The 13,421-nt window shown below is 37.2% G+C and overlaps 1 protein-coding gene and 1 long non-coding RNA gene across 10 annotated transcripts in view; one reads left to right on the top strand and one right to left on the bottom strand.

Annotated features, from left to right (window-relative positions):
• The window catches only part of cfap61 (cilia and flagella associated protein 61), a 110,198-nt gene that overhangs the window by 32,923 nt on the left and 63,854 nt on the right, over positions 1-13,421 (top strand). For all 9 annotated transcript variants that reach the window (XM_001342490.10, XM_017352573.4, XM_073933760.1 and 6 more), the window contains one exon: positions 3,316-3,444. In XM_001342490.10, the coding sequence (XP_001342526.6) occupies positions 3,316-3,444 (129 nt within the window). The remainder of the gene's footprint in view (positions 1-3,315; positions 3,445-13,421) is intronic.
• Positions 2,294-4,407, bottom strand: LOC137488702 (uncharacterized). The gene is made up of 3 exons (XR_011007872.2): positions 3,179-4,407; positions 3,022-3,059; positions 2,294-2,501 (listed from the first exon to the last, which is right to left on the bottom strand). It is a non-coding gene; the product is annotated as an uncharacterized lncRNA (long non-coding RNA).

The following is a 13,421-nucleotide window of genomic DNA, read 5'->3' as shown; positions in this document are numbered from 1 at the left end:
TTCCAAAATGATCAAAAGTGCCCCCGCGACGCGACACACCCTCCGTCCCGCCCTTCAGTAGGCGCGCGACAACACCGATATTCAGTACGCACGCGGCAACAACAACAACACCATCAGAGAAACCGAAATGCTTCCACACATCCGATTTAAAACCCACTTTAGGTTCGATCATTTCCAGCTCTTTTTCTTCCCCGCTTCTAGCAGCACACTCCATTTCCGCATTACTGGATCTGTAGCGACAACAGACCGCAAAGGATGATGGCCACGGCTGGGCTGATGGGAATTGTAGTTTCCGCTACCTCCCGTTCGCTTCATTCGCCTGAGCAAATTTTCTCAGAAGACCTATAGTTTTATCGAGTCATGCAACTACGGTAATATTGAAAAAAATTGCTATTGCAGTATGACGGTATTTACAATACCGTTACATCCCTAATATATATATATATATATATATATATATATATATATGTGTATTTTTGTACTGTTTTCTTAAATCAATTTAGGGTGAGGCACTGTAGGAAAAAAAAGGCACTGTTTTTTCAGACTCACATTGGCAACATTTACACTGATTTAAGCACATAATCAGTACCTGAGGTGATCAATGCCACAGTAGTTTAAGCTGTTGTTTTACCGTGACGTCGCAGAAATATAAACAGCTTCTAAAATAGAAATTTCCAGCATTACACTAATTATATCTTCAGACAGGTGCTGCGTTTGGCACACAAGTCCTGTCTTTATTACTTCCTTCATCCACCAAAAGTGACCAAGATTCAAGCGAGAGAATATGGTCATTTTTCAAAATAAAAGACTTTTCAAAATAAAAGATTTATTTTTAAATAAATCTAAGAGTTAAGAGTTTTCATGTAACGCAGGGGAGAGACACCAACAACAGAAGTTTGGATCCACGTGCAGGTTTATTAGAATTGTCAGGCAAGCAGTGGTCAATACAGGCAAACAGGTGTTTGAGGGCAATCCAGAGTCGAAGTCAAAACAACAGGCAGATGGTCAGAGGCAGGCAGCAAACAGAATTAAATAAATAAACAACGCAAGGATCAAAACACGGCAAAGGCAGACAAAGGAAAACACGTTGTAATGTCACTGATACAGCTAACAAGACTCGGCAACATGTGTGTGGAAAAGAGGGGTTTAAATAGTCCAAATAATCATTGTGTGAGTGGCTTCAGCTGTGAGAGTGCAATCAGCGTGGATCTGGAACCGGTTGTGTGTGTGTGGCATGACTGGGTGTTGTAGTCCATAACATGGCAGATATGTAGTTCAATGAGTGTAAATGTTTGTGTGTGAATGTTTACCAGCGACATCTGGTGGTTGTTTGCAGGTGAACATGACAGTTCAGACCCACATAATAAATAAAAAGGAAATAATTAACGATTTCCTGTTGAGCCCGGTACCAATTGATCCACGGACCGGTACCGGTCTGCGGCCTGGTGGTTGAGTCCAATATTGTGCTTTATGAATGTCCACACCTACCCCAACTCTAAACCCAGCCTCAAAGTAACCTTGCACAAACTTGCACAGTTCTGACTTTCACTTTTCACTAAACCGTTTATTAGTTGTTTAATTTTAAAGATGAGGTAAGCTATCTCCTGCTGCTTTCAGTAGTATGGTAATAAATGTCACATATCATGGTATTCAAACTCACATTGGTAGAATTTAACACTAAATAAAGCCCATAATCAGTACCTGAGGTGATCATTGTCATTGCAGTTTATACTGTTAACGTAGAAAATTGAAACTAAAATAAAAAAATGTATGCATCACTGTCACAGATGGTCAGGACCGAAACACATTTGAAATGAAAAAGATACCTTTTATTGCGTTTTGTGGTGTCGCGATGTTTGGAGTTACACTGAAAACCCTGATAATTTGACTGAACAAAATTAATTGAGTAAACTCGTTGCCTCAATTTATTTGAGTAATGAAGTCTCCCAAAAGTTGCATATTTAGGTTTATTTAACTTGCCGGTTTGGTAAATTGTTCAGTTCACTGTGTGCTTCTGTGTGTGTGTAATTATATGCTATTAAAAAATATGTTTAAAAGAAAATTAGTAGCCATTTATTCCAATAATTAATAATTACACATAAAGCCTTGTTTTCTAATTTAAAAAAGAACCTGCCCTAAAAGGTTGCACATATTAGAATTTTACAGTCAAGACTACATTAAAAATGACCAATTTTTTTTTTTTTCAAAGGATTGTGATTTTGAGCTTACTATACTTGAAATATTAAGTTTATGCATTTTCATTGTGTAACGGGGAGACTGACACGAAGGGATCCATTTTGCAGTATTTATTAGACGCAGTCAAACACAAACATCCAATACGCACTAAAGTGCGAACACACATCAACAGTAATCAATAATGGTCGTGGGGCTGGCGGCTGACAGACACAGAGTGATTTACCAGGCATAGCTCAGTGGCAGGTGGCGTGGTTCAGAATCCTAAAGACAGGCTTGGGTCGAGGGCAGGCAGCGTGGTTCAGAGTCTGTGTAACAAGCAAGGGTCGTGGGCAGGCAGAAGACAACTCAGAGTCAGAAACCGTCCGGGGTTATACACAGAAGATCAGGCAGGAAAGAACGCTCAGTAATGCTGGCCGGGGCTAAACAAGACTTCGCAATGAACTGGTGTTTGAGTGTGGTTTATATAGGGAGCGTGGGTCGTTAACGGAATTCAGTTCAGGTGTGCACAATCAGTATAGATGGATGATGTAATGCTTAAAAGTCCGGGGATGGTGACCTCTGCTGGCCAGCGAGGGGAATGACTGGGACCGAGTCAGTGACACATTGTATATAAGTTAAAATAACTCATATTTTTAGGTTACAAAACCAAAGTGCTAAATTTTAAGTATTGTTCAATGAACTTTACTTGATTGTTTAAGTAAAGACAACATATTAGGGTTTACAGTGTACGACAAAGTGTTAAGAAGTAAAACAACTGAATGACTTTTATTTTCTAAAGACTAAAAAGATAGTGGACCTAAAAATTTACATTTGCTGTTCACTTACCCTCAGGCCATAGTAGATGTACAGCTTAATTGTTTCTTCTGTTAAAGGAGAATTTAAAGAACAATTAGGTTTTTAGCTTATACAATGGTCATTCATAAATGCAAGTAAACAACAACTTCTAGGGTCAAAAAACATAGAGACAATGCAAAATAAATACCTGATACTCCTGACGATACATCGAGGTCTTGTAATATCAAGAAATCAGACACCGCTGCTGGAGAGTTTTATAAAAGCTCTTCTCATGTGGCATTATTTGCTCATCAACACGTCTTCATTTGTCCTGTTTGTTCTCAGAACGTCAGCGCTCACTCTCTGACAGCCGTGCTGAACTTCATGGTGCCTGTGAGTCCGAGACGACAGATAATATACCCGCTGGAGGAGCTGGGCATCAATGCACCATCCCAGCATATCACCAAACTACAGGTCAGACCAAAACTACGGTACATTCTGAAATAATCCAAATCGTAGAATGAAAACAGTGAGAGCATCTATAGTTGAAGTTATAGCATGAGCAGTTTTGGAGGGTCCTGAAGCATGCTAATAAGCGCTAAGAGTTTGTTTTACCCTTTATAACATGTTTATTATCTGTATGCTACTTTTGCGTTTGTGAAAATCATCATGATAAAAAGAACAGCATTGCCGTTAACTAGCAAACACATCATTTATGAGAGAAAGTTTGAATTGGACTGTTTTACTTGGTTATTATTGAATTTCCCTATTTTATTCATTGAAATCAAGAAATGTAAAGACCCTGCAAAGAAATAATAAAATACATTTAATGATTTACTAATAAGAAATGAATTGATATTGATGAAAAATATTGAAAGAGTTCACACTTAGCTGATGATTGATTTTAAAGCTTGTTTGGCATGCTTTCCAGAGCCCTGAGCTCAGAAGATTCTCGAGACCGGGGGTCCCTCCCATTTGAAGGGTATAAGGGGAGTTTGAGCTAAGGTAGATCTCGAGAACTACCCTGCTGCAAGTTACAAATATGAAATTCTGCTGGCTAGTCTTTAGCCCCTTTCACACATACAGACCTTTCCGGAAAATTACCGGCAATTTTCCGGACAGGTTGTATGTGTGAACAGGTCTGGCTATTTTCCGGAAAGAGAAGTTGTAACATTACCGGTAATTTGCCGGAATGCTGCGCTGTGTGAATGCAGAAGGAAGATTGCCGGAAAGAGACGTCTGCTTTAGCCGATCAGAACAGTCAGACGCATTTACGTCTGCGCGGCTTATGAGAATAAAAGCCTTTGAATATTTTCCCAGACGCATTTAGCTGCTAGAAGTTAGTCAGATCACGTTTATATGTTTTTCTTAATGCCAACTGTGTAAATAATCATCGACAAGATGCTTATGATAAGCCGCTGTTTGTTTACCTTCAAGCTTTCCGTGTGCCTGTGAAACAGCCAGTAGCACACACACATATTATGAACATCTCGACATGCAAAAGTGTTTTTCTATATGCTTTCATCGAAGTTGTTCACAGTACTGATCATCCATAGATTTTGTAATGTAATCAAATGTTTACAAATACAAGTGCAGCCGTTTAAACTTATTTGTGGTAAATGATGTCAGAATTTACCGGTATTTTGGAATGGATGTGTAAACGATCTTTTCTGGAAAAATTCCGTAACGTCCTCGCCTGTGTGAACAGCGCTTTCTTGAATTTACCGGTAAAGTCATTCTGGAAATTTTCCAGATATTTAACGGTATCACTGTGTGAAAGGGGTTTTTGTCAATGGTGCCAATTTGGTTGGTTCAATTCACCTATGTCGCATGTGTTTGGACTGTGGGAGGAAACTGGGGAACCTAGGGCAAACCCACGCGAGCACGGGGAGAACATGTAAACTCTACACAGAAATGTCGGCTGGCTTGGTAAGGACTTGAACCAGTGACGTTCTTGCTGTGAGGCAACAGTGCTAACCACTGGACTGCCATGCTGCCCTGTCTAGAAAGGGAGGAGGAGTAGGGATGGAAGGGGGGATTCTTCAAAACGAAGAGACGGGTAAGAATTTAGAAATTGAGAAGTTAGAAGTTAGAAATTGACTGATTGGTGGATTGTGTATTCAGTAGTGTAAAGTAACTAATTTGTTAAAACGTCAGGCACACGTCAATGTCCAACGTCTAACCTAAAATCAACCTAATATCAACATCTAATGATGTTACAGCTTGACGTTGTGTGGACGTCACCACTTTGACGTCTATCAGATGTTGGATTTTGGTTGCCATACCAGATGAATAAATATCAGTATTTGACGTCTATGTGACTTTGGTTTAAGACATTGGCTCGACGTTGGATTTTGGTCACTTTCTAACACAACCTAAAATCAACACACTCACATGCTCAAATTACATGTAAACGCATCAACTTTTAACAGCGAAATACTCACTACTCCACTTGAGTACTTTTGAGAGCTCTACGTTTTACTAATAGTTTGAGTAATATTTACAACAGATACTTTCACTACACTCACACTACACTTTTAGGCAAGTGATGGTACTTTTACTTGAGTACGATTTTTCAGTACTCTTTCCACCACTTAATGCACTTTAATGCCGGTCTAGCAGTGTTCAATCATAAGCACATGTTCCTCTTGAAATTATTTTATAAATAAACCACACACACACACACATACATACATATATATATATATATATATATATATATATATATATATATATATATATATATATATATATAATGAATAATTAAAAAAATTTTAAACACATTTTTTACTATGTGTCAAATGTATATTATTGTAAAAAAAATATGGGAATTTCTGAGAATTTGTCTCAGAACTACTAGCATTAATAATTAATAATTGTAATTAATTAAATGCAACAGAGTTTATTTCTAACAAAACGAAAAAAAGAAAAAAAAAATTAAAAATACATTTATCTTGCATAAGCTTTTAATATTTCATGCTGCAGTGGTTTACCAAAAGGTGTGCATATACAAATCAAATAGGTCTAAAAAGTGAGTGAGATATAGGGGTAAAAGATAATTATATATATAACGACTGGGGTGGAGTTACAGAGGTAAGAGGTAAGATCCAATATGCAGGTTTATTCAGCGTCAGGCAAGCAGTGGTCATACAGGTGCAAACGGGTATGTGTAGGCAAATCCAGAATCATTGTCATATAAACTGGCAATAGGTCGAAAGGTAGGCGGCTAAACAGGAGAACACAGATAAACAAGGCTAAGATCTAAACACAGGAAAACTAGACAGGGAAAACACTTCGTAATGCTACTGGTACAGCTAACAAGACTCGGCAAACTGGATGAGTTCATGAGTGGTTTATGTATGGTAGGCTATCAGTCTGTGACAAGGTTCAGCTGGTGATTGTAATCAAGCTAGATGTGTGAGCATGGGTGTCTGGGAGCAGTGCATGTATGAAAATGTAGTCCTGGGAAATGCGGAAGTGTAGTCCTGAAGTTCATGTGAGAACCAGCGATCTCTGAAGAGCGATCGCTGGTTGTGTGACAATATATATATATATATATATATATATATATATATATATATATATATATATATATATATATATATATATATATATATATAATATAAATGCAGTTTAGGTCTAACCAGCAGTGCAATATCAGCAAGTGCAAGATACAGGTATAAGTTATAAAGTGCAGTTATAGAAAAACTATGGTGATATTTACAGATGGATGTGCTATCAACATTATATACAGGGTGTATTAGCTATGAACAGAGATTTACAATGGATGAATATATGTACAGGTGCTATTAATAACCAGAAGTGTGCAGATAGATGAACATAATTACAAATGTATATGTACAGTGGGTGTGTACATAATTACAAATGTACATGTGCAGTGGGTATGTACAGTTCAAATAAGTGAATCAGCGCAATGTAGTGCAATGAATATGTGCAAATTTTAAATGTGCAAATGTTAAACAGTGCCGTGATTGTGAGGATTTTAAGTTTGAGGAGAGCTCTGGGGAAAAAGCTGTTCCTCAGTCTGCTGGTTTTTTGTCCAGGGGGAGTCTGAAGCGCCTGCCGGAAGGCAGGAGAGAACAGTCTGTGAGCAGGGTGAGAGGTATTCTTAAGAATACCGCGTGCTCGGCGCAGACAGTGTTTCCATGTCCATGGAAATAATAATAATATACAATATACACTACCTAACAAAAGTTGTCGCCTATCCACGTTTAGGAACAAAAAATAATAACTTGACTTCTAGTTGATCATTTGGTATCAGAAGTGGCTTATTTGAAAGACAAAGGCCTCTAGATTATGCTTATTTTCCTAAAATAAAATATGATCATGCCTTGATTTTTTTAATGACTTCATTAGGACAGTAAGGTCTGACTTTGCTTAGACAAGTCTTGTCACCAAACAGAAATAATGTCCAGTATAGAATATAAAGTCATGCTGCCGTGGAAACAATTTATATATATAGAATATTGTGTCTGACTCCATCATGATCTTGGAGGACTGCATCCATACATCTCTGCAATGACTCAAATCACTTCTTAACAGTCATCTGGAATGGCAAAGAAAGCATTCTTGCAGGACTCCCAGAGTTCATCAAGACTCTTTGGATTCATCTTTAATGCCTCCTCCTTCATCTTACCCCAGACATGCTCAATAATGTTTATATCTGATGACTGGGCTGGCCAATCCTGGAGCACCTTCACCTTCTTTGCTATGAGCTTTGATGTGGAGGCTGAAGTATGTAAAGGAGCGCTATCCTGCTGGAGAATTTGTCCTCTCTTGTGGTTTGTAATGTAACGGGCAGCACAAATGTCCTGATACCTCAGGCTGTGGATGTTGCCATCCACACTGCAGATCTCTCGCACACCCCAATACTGAATGTAACCCCAAACCATGATTTTTCCTTTACCAAACCTGACTGATTTCTCTAAGAATCTTGGGTCTATGCTGGTTCCAGTAGGTCTTCTGCAGTATTTGTGATGATTGAGATGCAGCTCAACAGATGATTCATCTGAAAAATTGACCTTCTGCCACTTTTCCAAATGATCAATTTGAAGTCATTATTTGTTGCTCTTACAACTGAGATCAATGACAAGACTTTTGTCAGGTAGTGTATACCCAGCAAGCACACAACATTATAAGACAGGAGTGTCAAACTCAATTCCTGGAGGGCCTAAGCCCTGCACAGTTTAGTTTCAACCCTGCTCCAACACACTTACCTGTAGGTTTCAAACAAGCCTGAAGGACTCAATTAGTTTGATCAGGTGTGTTTAATTAGGGTTGGAACTAAACTGTGCAGAGCTGCGGCCCTTTTGGAACTGAGTTTGACACCTGTGTCATAAGACATTAATACTCGGTCATGACGTCAGGTGACCAAAATTCAGTGTATGGCAAGCGTCTAAGGACAACGTTTTTTTAACGTCCAATAACGACGTCAAATTACGTTGATATTTGGTTGATCTTAGGTTGTGTTGTTTTTTGACCAAAATCCAAGGTCTGATAGATGTCACAGTGGTAACATCCACACAATTTCAATGTGTAACATGATTACATGTTGATATTTGGTTGATTTTAGATTGATTTCAGGTTGGACATTGATGTCGGCCTGACGTTAGGGGTTCTGACGTCAACTCGATTTTCATTTCTAAACAAAATCCAATGTCTCCATGACATTGGGGTACATTAATATGTCGTAATGTTGCCGTCCTGTGCCTGCAGGGAAGTATTGAAGAATTATTAGCCCTCCTTTTAAATTTAAATTCCTTTAAATATGTTTCCCTAAATTATATTTAATGGAGAGAAGTTTATTTCTAAACATAAGTTTTAATAACTCATTTCTTTTATATTTGCCATGATGAAAATCATAATTTGACACTTTTCAAGATACTAGTATTCAGCTTAAAGTGACATTTAAAGGCTTAACTTGATTAATTAGGCAAGTTATTGTATAACGATGGTTTGTTCTGTAGATAACTAAAAAAATAGCTTAAAGGGGCTAAAAATTTTGACCTTAAAATGGCTTTTATTCTAGCCAAAATAAAACAAATGATAAGAAAAAATATTATTAGAAGAAAAAATATCATCAGACATACTGTGAAAAATTCCTTGCTCTGGCAATTATTATTTGGTAAATATTAAAAAAAAAAAAAAAAAAAGTAAATAATAATTCAGAATTCAGCTGTATATACACACACAAGCCCGTAGTCAGTCTGGTGAAAGGTGTGGTTCTTTTTCTCAAAAGTTGACCTCTTTGCAGTTCACTCATTCATTCATTTTCTTGTCGGCTTAGTCCCTTTATTAATCCGGGGTCGCCACAGTGGAATGAACCGCCAACTTATCCAGCAAGTTTTTACACAGCGGATGCCCTTCTAGCCGCAACCCATCTCTGGGAAACATCCACACACACACACACACACTCATACACTACGGACAATTCAGCCTACTCAATTCACCTGTACCGTATGTCTTTGGACTGTGGGGGAAACCGGAGCACCCGGAGGAAACCCATGCGAAGGCAGGGAGAACATGCAAACTCCACAAAGAAACAACTGACAACTGAGCCGAGGTGAGCCACAACTGAGCCGGGGTACGAACCAGCGACCCAGTGACCTTCTTGCTGTAAGGCGACAGCACTACCAACTGCGCCACTGCCTCACCCTTCTTCATTTTGTATTTAATTATAAGGCTTAAATGCTGCATTTAGTGACATTTAAGCACTTTTTCTAGCTGGATTAGCTAGTCCGATGGTCATCATAACCTCACTTTTTGATGTAAGCCTACTAAAATTATTTCTTAAAATTTAGAATAAAAAAAATGAAGAAAAACATTCTTTTAAAAAACAAATGTATTACATATATTAAAGGGAAAAATGTAATCTGCTAAAGTTTTTAATTAAAAACTGTAGTTTATTGTGTCATTTATGATGCAAATATCAAACTGAGGAGCACTTTCAACTTTCCTCTGTCAGAATTTGGCCATTTGAAAATTGAACAAACAACAACAACATCAATAATAATTTTTATAATAATAATAAGAGCTTGATGATTTTTCTAGCCTCTCTTGAGAAAAAAGTACATTTGAAAATACTGTATATGGATAACGACAATAGCCAAATTAGTATTAAAATTAACTTTAATATGAGCCACTTTTGGTGCTTCACACTTTTTTATTGGTCTTTTTTTTCCCAAGAAAAAGGTCCAAGATTTAGAATAAAAGTTCCTTGTAAAACATTTTTTCTGTTTAACAACATAGACCTAAAGACTTCTGGTCCTAAAGCCTTTTATGGGTTATTTTCATAATTTATGATGGCTTCGCAGTCAAAATAGGACAATTGACCAAATGTATGGACAAATTCTGGACCTTTGTCAGTGACGGGTGGGTCTTTCAAACTACCCGAACTCCCACAACCTGACACAGATATACCCCTTTCTGTTTTTGTTTTATTTTTATATGCATATTTTGACATTTTCATGCATTTCTTACAAGTCAAAAATGGAGCAGACTGTTAACTCTAAGTATGAGTTTGAATTACAACATAGCATGCTTTAGTAATCACACCGAGTTAGAAACCGTGCCACAAGAGGGTGCTGTGCAGTAAACAAACGCTCATCACTGCTAATCCCACACACTTCTCCATCACCACTAAACTATCCAGAGCCAGCATGACATCTCTGTTTCCTGTCACATTTATCAATCATTAACTGAAGCCGCCTGCATTAGTGCACTCGTTAGGCATCAGGATCGGTGAGTGTACGTGAAGCAGCTCACAGGCCGTTGTTGCCTGAGGTTATTGAACGTGTAGTTGTAGAGAAACAGATGGAGTGATGGTGGTGGCAGATGGTGCTGAATGTTTACGCTGCTTTCTAACAGGTAAAGCTGCAGCGATCTTATCCAGCCATCATCAGAACAAGCAACATCTGCTGCAGACGTGTGTGTGTGTGTGTGCATATGTGTGTGTATGTGTGTGCGAAATTGTGCATTTATATATATATATATATATATATATATATATATATATATATATATATATATACATATACATACATACATACATACATATATATATATATATATATATATATATATATATATATATATATATATATATATATATATATATATATATATATATATATATATATATATACACACACACATATAAATAATATATTTTTTAATAAATAATAAATTTTTTTAATAATAGAAATTAATCTGCCTGGTTTTTGAACTGAGCAGAATTGTAGCTGCTTTATTAGGCCTACTAAGCTACTGTTATTCAATACACTTTATTATGGTGGTACTTGGAGAGACAATTTTTTTCTGAGGTGGTACTTGATGAAAAAAGTTTGAGAACCGCTGATTTAGAGGAAATAATGGGTTGGATAGTGATGTCACGACTCCCGAAGTGTTTTGATTAGGCAATATCTAAACAATAAAAATAGATAAAGTGTTTATTTTAACGCCACAGACCAGCACAAACGAATGACACTAGTTTTGTGCGATTTAGACAACCTGGGATGGAGAGTGAGGTCACGGCTCCCGAAATATTTTGATAAAGCAATATCTAAACAATAAAAATAGATAGAGTGTTTATTTTAATGGCACAAACCAGCACAAGCATAAACAAATGACACCAGATTGGTGTCTTTTAGAGGAAATAATGGGTTGGATAGTGACGTCACGACTCCCGAAGTGTTTTGATTAGGCAATATCTAAACAATAAAAATAGATAAAGTGTTTATTTTAATGGCACAGACCAGCACAAACGAATGACACCAGTTTTGTGCGATTTAGACAACTTGGGGTGGACAGTGAGGTCACGACTCCCGAAATATTTTGATAAGGCAATATCTAAACAATAAAAATAGATAGAGTGTTTACTTTAACGGCACAAACCAGCACAAACAAATAACACCAGTTTGGTGTGATTTAGAGGAAATAATGGGTTGGATAGTGACGTCACGACTCCCGAAGTGTTTTGATTTAATCTAAATAACGAAACTAGATAAAGTGTTTATTTTAATAGCACAAACCAGCACAAACGAATGACACCAGTTTGGTGTGATTTAGAGGAAATAATGGGTTGAATAGTGACATCACGACTCCCAAAGTGTTTTGATTATATCAGTTTTGTGCGATTTTGTGCGAACCTGGGGTGGATAGTGAGGTCACGGCTCCCAAAATATTTTGATAAGGCAATATCTAAACAATAAAAATAGATAGAGTGTTTATTTTAATGGCACACACCAGCTCAAACGAATGACGCCAATTTGGTGTGATTTTAGAGGAAATAATGGGTTAGATATGATGTCACGACTCCCGAAGCGTTTTGATTTTATCTAAATAACGAAAACAGATAAAGTGTTTATTTAAATGGCACAAAACAGCACAAATGAATGACACCAGTTTGGTGTGATTTAGAGGAAATAATGGGTTGAATGGTGACGTCACGACTCCCGAAGTGTTTTGATTATATCTAAAGAACGAAACTAGATAGTGTTTATTTTAATAGCACAAACCAGCACAAACGAATGACACCAGTTTGGTGTGATTTAGAGGAAATAATGGATTGGACAGTGACGTCACGACTACCGAAGTGTTTTGATTTCTTCTAAATAACGAAAATAGATAAAGTGTTTATTTTAATGGCACAAACCAGCACAAATGAATGACACCAGTTTGGTGTGATTTAGAGGAAATAATGGGTTGAATAGTGACGTCACGACTACCGAAGTGTTTTGATTATATCAGTTTTGTGCGATTTAGACAACCTGGGGTGGAGAGTGAGGTCACGGCTCCTGAAATATTTTGATAAGGCAATATCTAAACAAAAAAAAAAATAGATAGAGTGTTTATTTTAATGCTACAAACTAGCACAAGCATAAACGAATGACACCAGTTTGGTGTGATTTAGAGGAAATAATGGGTTGGATAGTGACGTCACGACTCCCGAAGTGTTTTGATTATATCTAAACAACAAAAATAGATTAAGTGTTTATTTTAACGGCACAAACCAGCACAAACGAATGAAACCAGTTGGCTGCGATTTAAAGGAAATGGGGTGGAGAGTGACGTCTCAGCTCCTGAAATATTTTTCTCATATCTAAATGAGGAAAACAGATACAGTGTTTGTTTTAAAGGAGCAAACCACCTGTGCTGATTTGCAGTCATTTGAGCAACATGGGGTAGAAAGTGGCGTCACACGATCAAAAAATAATGCTTAATATCTCAGACCCCAAACCAGCACAAATTTTTGCGGCACAAATGAGCACAAACGAAACTAATGCCATAGTTTTGGAGATTATTTGTTTTTATGTGATGCCAACTTCACGGAGGTCTTTGTTTTGTATATTTTATGATGTTTGTTGTGTGTATGTCTTTTGTGTGTGTTTGTGCTTTTTGTTGTGTGTATGTGTGTGGTGTATGTCTGTGTT

Source organism: Danio rerio, chromosome 20 (genome assembly GCF_049306965.1).
Source record: "Danio rerio strain Tuebingen ecotype United States chromosome 20, GRCz12tu, whole genome shotgun sequence".
Classification (NCBI taxonomy): Eukaryota; Metazoa; Chordata; class Actinopteri; order Cypriniformes; family Danionidae; genus Danio; species Danio rerio.
This window is presented reverse-complemented; position numbering and strand designations above follow the sequence as displayed.